At 45.1% G+C, this 14,844-nt stretch overlaps 1 protein-coding gene and 1 pseudogene across 3 annotated transcripts in view; one reads left to right on the top strand and one right to left on the bottom strand.

The window, feature by feature from the left end:
- Positions 1–4,330, bottom strand: part of ARHGAP25 (Rho GTPase activating protein 25) — an 86,790-nt gene extending 82,460 nt beyond the window's left edge. For 2 of the 3 annotated variants that reach the window (XM_066267296.1, XM_066267297.1), the window contains exon 1: positions 3,979–4,330. In XM_066267296.1, coding sequence (XP_066123393.1) covers positions 3,979–4,039 — 61 coding nt within the window. In that variant the 5' untranslated portion in view covers positions 4,040–4,330. Of the gene's footprint in view, positions 1–3,697; positions 3,796–3,978 lie in introns of those variants that run through there. The other variant, XM_066267295.1, reaches the window with a different exon arrangement.
- A 5,341-nt stretch (positions 4,331–9,671) lies between these two features.
- LOC136329859 (large ribosomal subunit protein uL18 pseudogene) lies at positions 9,672–10,321 on the top strand (annotated as a pseudogene).
- Positions 10,322–14,844: the final 4,523 nt, after the last annotated feature.

Raw genomic sequence — 14,844 nt, 5'->3', positions numbered from 1 at the left:
ATACTTGTTCATTATAGAAAACCTGAAAAATACTTATAAAATAATGATACCTAGGTGTGTGGGTATATTTCACCCATAAACCCTTCACCCATTGCTAAGTACTATTAACAAATTGTGTGCATTTCTCCCAGGTTTTTGAGAGTTTATTTACATGTTGATGTCTGTGTTCATTTTACATTCAATAATAAAATAAACTCACATGTACCTGTCACCGAGAGTAGGGACCTTCGAAGCTTCCCAAACACATCATTTCCCCCCTCTTTTCTCTCCAGAGCTAACAACCACCCTGAATTTTATATTAGTCAACTCAATTTTCTTTATAGTTTTTCCAAACACACATATCACTTTTAACCTGAATATAATTGAATCCCATTCTGCTCTTTGGGGATATCTCTTTTCTCCCCAATATTAAGCAATTGTGATTCAATCTCACTTGAATGTACAACTATCATTAATTAGTTTTTGTTCTCATTAACATTTCATTTTATAAAGATACTAGAATTTATTTTCCCATTCTGTTATTGATGGACATTTGGGCTATTTTCTGTCTTCCGTTATTACAACAACACGTCTAAGGAACTTCACACATTTGTTCTGGTCACACACACAAATAGCTTCCCCAGGGGACAGGATCCAGAGTGAAGTGCCCACCTCTTAGAGTTTGTGTATCATCAGTTTCACCAAGCAAAGCCAAACTGTTTCCAAAGTGGCTGCAAACTCAGTGTGACTGAATACAATGTGGGTGGTCCTGAAATTCTCCCAGTAATCTTTCAACTAAACACTCCCAGGCGGAAGAGGACTTTCCTTGGATGGTCTATACCCTGTCAATAGAGCGCCTATGTGCAAGGCATGGGATGTCAGGCCCCTGGACAGGGCAAGAAAGGGTACTGTGTCCTGGAACCTCCCTCCAGGGTTCACAATGGAGTTAGAAAGACAAATATGTGAAAGAATAAGAGATTTGAATAACAGTGGGAAAGCGGTGGAAGGCTGTCTTGATTTTAATTGTTGTACTAAAATTGATGATAAAGGCTCAGAAAAAATGTGTGCTCTTGGTGGCACCTCAAGTCAAGTCTGTTGGCTCTGTCTCCCTCCCTCCCTCCCCCCTCAACCCCACCCACCCACCCCCCTCTCTGAGATGGAAGTCCAGCAGAGAGTCCCTCCCCAGCTCTCAGAGACTCACTTTCACGTCAGCCCTGGCTCAGCACTTATAAGTTTTGGGGTAAACTGGCACCAATTGAAAAAACAAAAACAAAAATAAAAACAAAAAACTGGGGCCTTTTTCTGGGCCACATAATAGATCAGTTTCTTGCTATTTTCCTAAGCAAGTGCTGAACCACGCATCCCCGGGCTGCTACCCATCCCCCTGAAGTTCTACCTTAGTAAGAACCTCTTGAAAATTGACCTAGACAATGACTCATATAATAATATTTGGGTTTCACTCCCAAGTGTCCTTAAAGTCACACCATTTTGGTGATTATCTACTCCAGTGGTTCTCAACTAGGGAAGATATCTCTCCTCAGACATCTGGTAATGTCTGGAGACATTTCCGTTTGTCACAAATGGTGGTGGTAGAAGGCTGTTATTATCACCTAGTGGGTAACAGTCAATGATGCACTAGCATGCTATAATGCAGAGGTTAGCCATCATTACTAATAACTACCCATCCCAAAATACCCATAGTGTCCTGACCTTCTCCTCACTAGCTCAGGCTGAAAAACCATAGGTCATTGGCTTCCCTGACATGACTCCCAGTTCCACATTTCTTCTTAATAGAAGTGAGCTTCTTTGACATACATAGTGGGGCGAAAGTAGATTTACAGTTGTAAGTATGAAAAATAATACAACAATAATAAATAATAAAACACAAGAATAAACTCTGGGTTTCATGTACTCACAACTATAAACCTACTTTTGCTACACCGTGTATTATTAAGCCACATCTAGACACAAGGTTCTGTAGGGGGGACTGAGGTCCTATGGCTGAGTCAGTGATGAGCCTCTCCCCTTGTAGGACTCGGCTTAGAATCTGAATTCTCATCTATGTGACACTGATAGTATTCTGACTGTAGTCCAATCTCTCAGAATGACAAACTTATAAATGACATGGATAATGACAAGGGCTCCTTTATATTTTATTATGCAATTATTTCTTATTAAATAGTAAGTAGTAAATTATATCATCTGCTGACAATCAGTCATTGATTTCATCAATAAATATTTATTGTGGGCTCACCAGGACCAGGCACTGTGCTCAATTCTAGGTGAATGGTAACTCTCTGAGTCTGCTAACTTAGACCAGAGCTGCTACAACAGGACTTCTTTATCTGGTGGGATGGAGGGGTAAGTGCTTGTTAAACTGTGGAAGCTTGGGCCTCCCTCATTCTGATTTCACAAGTCAGGATGGTGCTCAGAATCTGCATTTTAGACAAGAACTTTAATGACTATGTTACAGGTTATCCAGGGGACCATGGTTTAAGAAACATTGGAAGAAAGCAAGAAATCTACACAACCTAATTCCAGGTCTCAGAGATAATGTGGTAATTTCCTATATCCCTAGAAAACAATCATTTAACCCTTTAATAAATTAATCATCTAGTCATCAATTGTCTCACATTTCTCGTTTTTAAACAGAAGGTAAGACCTGTCAAACACGAATGGTGAGAGGGTAGGATGACCCCATACAAACAGAAGCAAGACACTTTCAAGGAACAGAACCAAAGAAGTTCTACTTCTAGAAACAAATTTATATGACATATAATAGAATGTAAATTAGCCAAATACATCTGTGTCAACAGTAGTTAGGAGAAGAATCTCTTGCTTATATAAGAGTTACACACACCACCTATTCTTGGACCAACATTAGCATGCCATGGTTCCTAGCTTGGTGAGGACTGCCAATCCTCCCTGGTTACCAAGATAAATGACTTCTCTGATTACTCTCAATTTTCTTTCAAATCTTTTCTCAGACCTATGTATTAATATTCTGTTATGTGATTTTGCAATGGATTGTTTGTTTTAGCATCACATTAAGCACCATTAGAAGACCAAATCAAAACCTTGTTCCAAGGAAACCTTTTCCAAGCCATTAGAAACACCTTAATTCTTGTCTAATATCAAGGATGTTATCTCACCATATGGGTAGAAATATAAAACCCAGGGAATCACTTTTGGCACAATTGATCTACCCTAAATTACAATGATCAATTTAATAATAGAAGAAACTCATAGAAAGAAACTCAAGATAACAATTATATCACAGATTAAAATCAATATGTCACTATCTTCATCAATGAGAAGAGCTAAGGATTAAAGGCCAGACAACTCAGAAAACAAACTAGCGTCCCTTAAGATAATTAATCTAAAGTGTATTGCTCTTTTTCAACTCCACGATCTAAGAATTCCCTTCCATCCTGTCCCTTTAACTAAAGTTGTCTTTATTATACTATACTTTCAAATGTCTCCATGTTCCTGTCTTGTCTGCATTGTTTATTTTTGACTGCAAGTTAACAGCCCCACCTCTACCCCAAATCCACAGAGAGGACCTGGAGATCCGATGGGCTCACAAAATAGGCTACCTTGAGTTTAACCACAGGTCAAACACTTCAAAGGACTACACTCTCTGTGCTACTATCAAAATATGGGTAAATGTCCAAAGAGGAAGAAACAATGCCTCCATGATAAAGAGAGAAAAACTCACGGTTTTGTGTGTGATCTGTAGACCTCACCCATCCAAAGTAACCCCGATCCCACAAACCAGGGAACTCCATTCTACTGCCACCTCCAAACAAAAAAGACTCCCCTTGCAGCGTTTGGGAACTTTGAGCCGACCACCGATCAACTTGAATGCAAATGTTCCCCCAAACCTGGATTTGTCAAGATCCCTTTTTTAGATAAACCATGCTCTCTGCAGACTGACATGCAAATGGTGGGTGCTCAAGTAGAAGAACCACAGAGACAGCGGAAAGACACCAGTCATACCTATTTTCCCAGCCTCTCCTTTCAGGTTGAAATCCCAGTTTCTTGGCAACTTCAGAGACATTATTGCTGCTGGTTCCGGTGAGCAGTCGGTTCAGTTGGCACCCTGCTCGCCAGTTCGAGCTGTCCCTCTGCCTGCAGTGTGTGTGTGTTCCCCTTTATGATGGCTTCACAGGCGATCTTGGCTTTGAGAGGTTGATTTGCCAGTGCGTGTCCTCCTTTTGCTCAGCTGAAATGTCCAATCATCTGTGACTGGGAGCTGGAACCCTAACCCCCACCAGACCTCACCCACAGCCCCCAGGGGCTGGTGCCTCGTGAAGGGTGCACCCTGCCTCTCTTGCTTTCAGTTTTAGCAGAAATATCCCAGTTGACACTTCGCCCTGCGTCATGGGAAGCAAAGCTCCTATTTGAAAGAATCTCAGGCCTCATTGAGGCGAGGTCGTGATAAACAACGGCTGCCTCTTGGCTTTTTTTTTTTTTTTAACTGTCTGCTTCCTTGCATTTGAGGAAGTGGTGGCTGTTCAGTGTCGATGATGCATTATGAGCACTTTTTCTTAAGAAAATGGTTTTTGGAAACGCTTGCCTAAGTAGAACAAGCGCTCTTGTGATGTAAGGCTATGGCTTTGATTAAAAGTAAAAGAAAATTCCAATTCCAAGCCTCTTTCCATATACCTCTGAGCCCTCCTCTTCACCCAATGGATCAGGCATCCAAAAATGGTTGGTCAGACAACCAGCATTCCCCCAAAGTTACCTTCTGTTACAATTTTCCTGCTATGAGGACCACATGTAAGTTCTCCACCTGCTCAGGATAAAGGTTCCAAGTGACGTCAGCCTGCTGTAGGAATGGTTGATGTATTTAGCCAGATGCTTGCTTTAGACCAGAGACGCTCTCACATGTTAAAATGCTTCTTTGGCATTGTGTACAGGGTGTGGGTTTGGGAATCAGATCGTGGGATCAAAACTCAGTTCTTTCACTTCCTAGCTCTGCAGCTTTTAACAACCCACTGAATCTCTCTGGGCCCCCATGTCCTCAGCAGTGGGACTGATGATGACCATGGCTGCACAGAGCTGTGAAGGCATTTAGTACCGAGCTTGACACACAGTGGCTGCACCACAAATGTTAAGTCAACCCTTATTCTTACTAGTTCAGTTCCGTGACAGGCTTTCATATGTTTAACTGAGTCACCCTAACCTAGTGATTAAGTATTTGGGCCTGGACCCAGACTAACTGTGTTTAAATCTTGGTTCTCATACTTTCTTACTGTGTGATATTGGACAAGATCCTTGACCACTCTGTGCTTTAATTTCCTCATCTGTAAATCAGGCAAATGATATGGCCTACTTCCTAGGGCTGGCATGAGGCTTTACTGGATGGTAGGTAAAAGAGTCTCTGCTAGCTATCACACAAGCTACACATCCTTCGTCCGTTCATTTTTGGACTCTGCTAGACGACTCTGTCATACTTTCTTCTTCACCTCCCATGTGTTCACCCTTTGTTGATGACCTGGCTTCCGGTTTCACTGAGAAAGTTGTTGCAGCTGGAAGAGAATGTCTGCAGGCTCCCACCACTGTATCTGCCCACCTTCCCACATGCAAGCCTGCACGCCCAGCGCCCTCCCCGTTCCAGGGGATGCGCCGACTGCCGTCACTCCGCCTCTACTGTATCATCAATTTCTTCTTTCTCCTGGATCATTCTGGTTGGCATTCAAACTTATTGTCATTCATCCCATTATTAAAGAGAAAAAGAAAAACACCTCTCTTGATGCCACTTTCCTCTTGGTTGACAGCACCATTTCTCTCCTTCATTTCTGAGCAAAGCTTTGGTACGAATAGTCTCTGTTTACAAATGTCTCAGCTATGACTGTCTCCTGAATCCCCTCTGTTGATGTTTTTGCCCCTATGACTCTACAGAATATATTTTTATCAAGGACATCGACAACATCCTTGTCACTAAACCCACTGTTCGATTTTCCACGTCATCTCTGACTTCTCAGTTTTGGACACATTTTATTGTTGCCTCCAACTCCAAAGCCTCCCTCCTCTTGGCTCCAGAACCCCTCCCTGGCCTGACTGTCTGCCTGCCTTTCTGGCTGCTCCATCTCTCTCTCTCTTTGCTGCTGCCATCTCATCTCTCTGACCTCTGCAAAAACAGAAACCAAGACTCACGCAGGGACTTCTTTTCCATTCATACCCACACTATGGTGAGTCTGTGTCAAAGCTTTAACTGTCATATATCTGCTGATAACTCCAAGGTAGATTTCCAGCCCAGACCCCACCCCTAGGTCCCAAATCATACATATTAGATATCTGTTCAGATATCTAATAGCCATCTCAAACTAAACATGTCCACAGCTTGTATCCAGGAGACCAGGCTGAAGAACAGTGGTGACCTGAGGCATATTCTTCTCATTGTGAATGAAAAGCATGTAAGAGGAAGAACTACTTAAGCCTCTGGTCATAACATGTCTGCTCATATTCCAGTGGTTAACACACACCATCTGGTCAAGTCCAAAGTCAGTGAGGAAGGAAGTATACACAGCCCTGAGGGGGTGGGAGAAAGAAGGCAGTGAATATTTGCTGGTCAAGATTTCAATCCATCACACCAACCATTTTCCCAGCTTCCCTTCAATCTCCCCAGAGGTGCTGGATTCCTCTGAACTTGACTGTGAAGCACCCCCCCCCCCTCAGCATTAGTGACTGCCAGACACAAACACCACTGGTCTTTTTCCCATCCTGACTTGGGTTGGGGGCAGTAGGTAGCTATCCTGAGCCTCAGCCCAGTGGCATCTTCCCCATCCGGGGTTTCAGTCCTGGGACCTTTAACTCAGGAACTCTGAAAATATTTTGAAGGTAGCATTTGGAAACATATAGAGAACTTCCTTTACTCTTTAGGGTAGGTTCCTGTAAGACTTGGAAAAACTCATGACTGATGGGGAAGTTGGTTGTGAAGGCTTGGAAAGGCAATCGGATGAAAAGGTCCCCTGGAAAGGCCTTGCCCACTGAAGGTCAGCCAGCTGCCTGGTGAGGGGTGGAGGGCGGCTCTCCACGCAGTGCCGCTCCCCTCCTTCTGATCTTCAGAAAACGAAGAACTCCATGTCTTCGTCTGATCCCAAAGTTTGAATCAGCATCTGCAATAGCAAAAGTAGAAAAAAAAATTCATTCATCTGTTTGCTTACTGAATGCTACCCATTTCTTGAGGAAAGACTTAAATTCGCTGGACATGAGAGGAATGTTCATAAGCAAACAGTCTTGGTTTCTGCTCACATTCAACTTACAGTCTGTTGAGAGAGGCGAACAATGAAGTAAACAAGTAAATACAGCATGAGAAGGGTTATGGTGGGGGAAGTGTAGGGAGCTATGGAAATTTATTTAAGAGAGACCTAATTAGGACTTGGGAAATGAGGGAAAGCTTCCTGGAGGAAGTGTCTTTTAAATTAAGGCTTAATGAATGAGTTATGGGAACAAGAGGTCGGAAAAGGTCTTCCAACCAAAGCAAACAGCATTCAAGAGTTACAGAGGCAGGAAAGAACTCATCAGGCTGCTTCTGGAAAGGATGAAAGGGTTGGGATGGAGGAGAGATGAAGCTGAAGAGACAGACACGGCTGGGCTGGGGCAGGGTCCCTGGTAAGCCTTGGTGGAGGGTTTAGACTTTACCCTAGAGGAAACAGAAGCCAACGAGGTTTTTATTGGGGTCGGGATGATGGGGCTGTAGCAGATACCCAGGTGAGAGTGCGCGTGAGGGAGAAGCTCTGCAGCAGTGTGCAGGGAAAGAAGGGAAAACAGCACAAGGGCCATTCAGGCGGTAGGACTTAGAGTCCCGGAGAATTTCTACGGGAGGAAAAGAGATGCACACTGTCTGGCTCCAGTCCCTTGAGGGCTGGAGTCTACAGTCCTATAGACGGGGAGTGCACAACATCAAGGGCTGCTGATGAGGAGTGGGGAGGGTGTTGAAGTGCCCCAGAGAGAGGATGTTGGGCTCAGCTGAGGGAATGCTGTGTTTAGAGACTTGAGTACAGATGTCCGGCAGGTGCGTGAGCCTAGTGCTCAGTAGACAGATTTATTTATTCATTCACTCCATAAACATTTCTCCAGGACTATGCTGGATGTTAGTAAACAAGGATGATTAAGAACCTAACCCTGGAATGAGCCATGGGAGCGAAGGGTAAACATAACAGCGATGCTGTTCAAGGTACAAAAGTAGTGCACGCGCAGGGTAGGGAGAGAGCAGGGAATGGCAAGTTCTGTCTGAGTGGCCAGGGAGGGCTTCCCAGGGAGGGGGACCCAGGAGAGAGCAGGCAGGCAGGAAGCAAGGTGGGGGCATGGAAGAGGCTGTTCGGGCAGATGAAATAGCAGACAGCTGCTACAATAATGAGTCCGTTTGGGGAAGTACCAGGAAGGGTGTGTGGATAAGGATTCTGGGGTAAGACTGGAGGAGGGAGCTGCAGAGGTGGCAGGGCCGCTGGGCTGAGGGGTTGGACTCTACCCTGAAGTGACAGTCATTGGAGGACTTTTTAAACATCTCTTTTTGTGTTCTTTTTGCCATTTTAGAAGTCTGTATAACTTTTAAATAGGCATTAAAAAAATAAAAATCACTGTTACCATTTAATATGTAAAGAAAGATTTTCTCATTCCCAGTCTTCATCTCTCTTACTCTTTCTGTTTGCGTGCATATGTAGTATGTGTATGCATATACAGTTATATGTATTTTTTAACTTTATTAAAGAATAATTGAAGAGTGTAATTTTATACAGGAGGTCCTCGGGTTAGAACAGTCTTGACATATGATGTTTCAAGTTTATGATGCTCCTTCCCATAAAAACTTTTAAAAAATGAGACATGAGTGTTTCAGCTTACGCTACTCGCATCATACTTACGAACTACATAGGCAAACTAGTTTGGTTGTGTCTGGCAGAAGAATACGCAGTAATACAGCATACGAGTGAGGGAGTTGTCGTTTCCCAGCACGCTTACCTACGCCATTTTGGACTGTTAAAAGTGCAAGTGTTCCCTTTGTGTTAGGATAGGATGTATTTTGACTTACATTAAAATTTGGGTACATCACTGTGATAGGAAAGGAACTGTGTTGCAACCAAAGACCCCGTGTATATTTAAAGTATACAATGTAATAATTTGATACACATATACATTGCAGAATGATTACCAAAACCAAGGCAAGTAACACATCATCACTTCATAGAGTTATCAGTTACCTTTTTCTTGTGTGTATGATGAGAATCCTTAAAATCCACTCTACCTTAGGCAACTTTATGTACACAGTACCATATTATTTATTAACTATAGTCACCATACTGTACATTACATTCCATATGCATGTATTTTAAAATAAAAAAATAGTGTATGTTATGTTATAAGCTGTTAAGTTTTCTTGACCAAGAAACAGATGTCATGAAACATTTTCTAAAACATCATTATGAAGGACTTCATGGTTTTTAATTATATGGTGAGAGCCAAATATAACCAACAAATCTGTTATCACTGAGCATTTGCAATGTGTACAAATTTTCATAATATTCTTATACATATCGAGGTTAATTCATTCTTCCCCTCCGCACCCCCAGGTGAATTCCTAGAGGTGGAAATGTGGGAACATGGACTAAGTAAATGTAAAGACTCGTGCACGGGCTCCGGCCCTTACCCCCACCGGAGCTTTGCGGTGGGGGCTGCCGAGAGCTGCAGACGCGTTTCTCTGCTCCACATGATGGGATTTGTTAAAGCTGTGAAAAATAAGGCCTACTTCCAGAGATACCAAGTGAAATTTAGAAGACGATGAGAGGGTAAAACTGATTACTATGTCCAGAAACACTGGTAATCCAGGATAAAAATAAGTGCAACACACCCAAATACAGAGTGATAGTTAGTGTGACCAACAGAGATATCATTTGTCAGATTACTTATGTGCACATAGAAGATGTGATGGTTTGTACAGCTTATGCTCATGATCTGCCAAAGTATGGTGTGAAGGTTGGCCTGATAAATTATGCTGCAGCTCGTCGTACTGGCCTGCTGCTGGTCCACAGGCTTCTCCACAGGTTTGGCATGGACAAGATCGATGAAGGCCTGTGAAAATGACTGGTGAGGAATACAATGTGAAAAGCACCGATGGTCAACCGGTACCTTCGCCTGCTGTTTGGATGCTGGGCTTGCCAGAACTTCGACTGGAAATAAAGTTTTAGGAGCCCTGAAAGGAGCTGTGGGTGGAAGCTTTTCTATCCCTCACAGTACCAAACAATTCCCTGGTTATTTCCTGGAGGAAAGCTATTCTGTGGATCATGGGATTAGAGAGAGAAATGTCTATCTAAATGAAAAATTTGTTTCCAAAGGATAATAACCAGGAAAGAACCACAGCAAATCAGGGGCAAGTGTCCCTCCCCCCATAATACCTCCTTTGAGCCACTCTTACAGATTACATTATATTAGGTGAGGTTGCTGATACTTGAGTGCTTTCAAGCTATAAGAACAATTTTATATGATTCAACATAAGGTGCTCATTCTGCTTTCTGCCACTCGTTTACTCCATGAATGTCAAATAAACCGTTTACCTATTACGTACCAAGCACTGTTCTAGGAGTTGGGAATATGGCCAAAGGCAAGACAGACAAAAAAAATCCTGCTTTCTGAGGATTATTCTAGTGAGAAGCAACAGACATACACACAGTAAACCAGTGTGATATGTTCGACAGTGAGTGCCATGGAGAAAAGTGAACGTGCTGTGGAAAGGGATCAAGAGTTCTAGGATTCAGAAGGGGTGGCTCCAGTTTTAAATGGTTGGACAGTGTGACATTTAGGTAAAGACCTGGAGAAAGTGAGGAGTAAGCCAGGTAAATATCTGTGAAAGAACCTTCAAGCAGAAGGGAGAGTGAGTACAACAGCCCCATGAGGGGTGGGAGCAAGCCAAGGACCACTCTCAGCGGGGAGACCGTGAGCCTGGAGCAAAGGAAAGAAGGAAGAGGTTGTTCGGAACAGACCTGATGATGTCACCGGAGACAAACTGTACAGGGCTCTCTAGGGCCTGTCCATGATTTGCTTTTACTTGGAGTGAGGTTTTGAACAGAAGAGTGACTTGACTTGACCTGTGCTTTTAGATCACTGTGGCATCCATGTCGAGGACCAAAAGAGATGAGAAGAGGGGTCTCAGCTGAAGCAGGCAGTGCAACAGGGCACGTGAGAGGGGACAGTGGGTCTGCACCAGTGCGGAGCAGCCAGCACACCGCCGCCGCCCACGGCCGTGCCGTTGATACACGGCCGGCGCACAGGCTCCCAGGGGGCTGGAGCCTAGCCATGACCCAGAGCGTAATGTGGGGCCACATCCCTCTAGAGCAGGGGTCCCCAAACTAGGCCATTTATCCGGCCCCGCCGCACTTCCAGAAGGGGCACATCTTTCATTGGTGGTCAGTGAGAGGAGCATAGTTCCCATTGAAATACTGGTCAGTTTGTTGATTTAAATTTACTTGTTTTTTATTTTAAATATTGTATTTGTTCCTGTTTTGTTTTTTACTTTAAAATAAGATATGTGCAGTGTGTGGGGGGATTTGTTCATAGTTTTTTTTTATAGTCTGGCCCTCCAACAGTCTGAGGGACAGTGAACTGGCCCCCTGTGTAAAAAGTTTGGGGACCCCTGCTCTAGAGGAAGGGGCACCTTTTTCTGCACAAAGGCTCTGAATTCCCATTAATCATGGGGACGATGTTTTTCTAAATTTTACAAAAGCAACACCATATGGACCAGCACAGGCTCTGGTCATAGTCAGCGAGTTGTTGAGAAGTGCCGAGATCCTGGATCAGTCCTTTCAACTCTGTTAATAGATTGGAAGAGGGGTGTGAGGAAACCAAGTGAAATTCCAAGAAATGGAGCAATGGATTCCCTGTTGCTGAGACAGGAAAGGCCGGGAAGGAGCGGGCTGGGGAGAGGGGTGGCGGTTGACACATAGTGAGCTAAAGATATTTAGTAAACATATAAGTGGAGATGGTTCTTTAGATCATTTATAAAGGCATTTCTTTGGCCTTATGCTTTTTTGGTTCCCCAATGTGGCTCAGGAGGAACATCAGCCAGTATAATCGGTGACAACCTGTATGGTCCCCCATGTGCACCCCACTCTCTCAGCACCTTGCAGAGGCTGGGCACTGCAGGGATGCCCAGGGTTATTCTCCCCTTTATGGGGCTGGTATGAGAGAGGTTTTGCCCAGGAGAAATGAACATTATAGGCTCAGATGTCAAGCAGTCTGAATGACAGGCCAGGGGTTTATGGCAGTTGGGGGAATTATCAACTCTCTATCACCTGGAGAGTGGGGGACCCCAGTCCAGTGGGATGCTGAGTCCAGGAGGGTTTCAACCTTCCTCACTGGAAGAGGGAAGCCAGGCTTCTCAGCCACACAGAAAACTCCTTAGGTCACTCATCAGATGGTCTTGCTCAGCTTGAGCTCTGCCCACAGACCTCGGAGGCTTACCAATCAGGGGTATAGCTCTGCTGTGCCTGGAGGAGGGAGACGATTACCCCACCCTTCCCACAGCCCAATGTCGGACATGTTCGTGCCCTACCAAATGGGCTTTTTCTCTCCTTCCAAAGTGAGCCGAATTATTTATTCATTTCTTTGAGCAATAAGCTCTAGGAATCTCCATCTTGCCATCATAGGTGACCTTCAGGACCAGAGAGTGTGTTAGTAAAATCACCAAGCCACATTTATATGTTCAGTTTGTATCCATTCCACACTGACTGCCTGTAGGCAGGGGGAGGGCCTGTCTCCTCCCCCTTCAGCTCCCCCTCCCCCAAACCCTTTTAATACTGCTTTTTTAAAGTGTCCTGCAGCTGTGAGCACTAACCCCCAAGACAGGTCAGAACAACTTGCAGGACAACCAGGCCAGCAGGCCAGGTAAGCCACGAGGTGACAGGATAACCTCTCGTCCCCCATCTCTCAGAGGTCCAGGAGTCTCCCCACAACAGGGGAGCCTGGGCTTCATGATGGCCACCTTGGTGCCCCTCCAGACCAGGATTTCCCAAGCACTTGGCTCACACCAGACCACAAAGATGGATTGATATGGTCAAGATGCCGTGATTCAATGCCCTTTTCTTTCTCCTCCAAGTCCTTAGACCCAGTGGGGGGTGGGGGCTTATTCACTGATCCCTAGAGGGAGCCCTAGAGCAAAAGGGAACTCTTCTTGCCCTTCTCCCCCCTTGACCATGCTCTGATGATCCCCAACCTTCTCATAGCTGCTCTAGGCTTTTATCTGCCCCTTCTTACTCAGTCCCAACTGTATACAAACAGCCACAAGGAGGTTCCCAATAAACGTAGCCTATTCTTATAGTTTTCCACAGCTCCACCCCCAGGTTTTAGGTTAGTTATTGAGCATTCTGTTTCACAATTGGTCCCACAGTAGGTCTAGAGGCCTGGGTTGGCTGCCCAGAGCCCAGGGTGAGCAAGTCCACCAGAACACCCTCCCTCTGCTGACCACCTCTTCCCTCACCTGGGACAGCTGCCTCGAGGCTCTCTTAAGCCCAGGCTTGTTCTCTTGGCCTTGAACACAAGCCTGGGTTCTCCTATGACTGCTGAGCCTGGCTTTCCCATTTAGGCTTTCACTATTCTCCCCACAATTAAGAATGAGAAACTCCTCCATTTCTCCTTCAACAAAAAAGCTGTTAGCCATCTTGCCCCAGGTGAAGGGCTTTCACAGCAGATTCAGCTCACCACTTTTCTCTTTCTGGGCTTCCACTACCCTTTCTCTGACCTAACTCTTTCCTGGATGGAACCCAGGAGCTGTCCCTACGCTGCCTGGGATTTCACAGTCCACGCCAAGGCAAGCTGAGCTCAGCGGTGCTGGCGGTCCTGGCAGAGGTGTTCAACCTGGCTTCGGAGCCTCTGGGAAGTTGTCTGCCCCATACGCCTATGTAAACTCATTCACTGAGAGTCCAGCGCAAGACTAAAGTGGTTGGGTCTGCCTCTCTGCACTGGCCAGTCTGCATACCCACCTCTACAACAAAAGGCTCTGCCTTAACCTTCTACTGCCTGTCACTGACCTTACTCAGCTGCGTATTGATTCTGTCTAGGCATGCTTATGGTATGGGTCTCAGGGAGCCTAGTACTCCTGCCCCACAAGACTCCAAGGTATATCTCTACAGCACCTTCTCCCTGAGAACATCTTTTATTCCATTCTTCCCCTAGTCCTTCACAGCTATGAGTAGGCATCAAAGGACTGAAGGCAGCAGCCACATGGCCCCAATACCCCCACATGGGTAATCCACACACGTGGCTTCTGAGAGCTGACAGCATGGCCACCAGGTCACCAATCATTTTTAGGGTTAGTGGCCCACTCTCTCAGGGAGCTTTCTGGCCCGCAGACACTGTGGTCACCCTCTCTCCTGACCTGCTATTGCCCTTGGGGCAGAACTATCTTCTACCCTAGAGGACCCTGTCGACCCCTTTCTGTGTGTCTAGTTGGGTGCCATTCATCCCACAACAGCACACTCTGCCAGAGAAAACACAGTGGCTGTCACTCGTGCAAGCTGAGGCCACGGGCGGGAGGGTCAGTGGGCACCCATTGTCCCCTTCCTCGAGGACATACATGTGTCGTGTGCTCCACTGAAGAGCCGTCTTCTTTTTATTTTCTTTTTCTTTAGAAAATTAAATTTAACAGGGTGACGTTGATCCACAAGAGTACATAGGTTTCAGGCAAACATTCTATAGCAGTTGATTATGTTGTGTGCCCACTTCTGAGAAAAGCATTTGGAATGAAAAACCCCAAGGAGCCTATGGATGTGGCAGCTATTACAGCACACCCACAGCCAACCCCAACCAGCACTAGGACACAACTGTCCCCAAGGACAGGTCAACAGGGAATCTTGGACACAGAGCTGCACT

This window comes from Saccopteryx bilineata, chromosome 3 (assembly GCF_036850765.1).
Source record: "Saccopteryx bilineata isolate mSacBil1 chromosome 3, mSacBil1_pri_phased_curated, whole genome shotgun sequence".
NCBI classification, from domain to species: domain Eukaryota; kingdom Metazoa; phylum Chordata; class Mammalia; order Chiroptera; family Emballonuridae; genus Saccopteryx; species Saccopteryx bilineata.
Note: the sequence above shows the minus strand (reverse complement) of the source record. Positions and strands in the feature narration are given on the sequence as shown.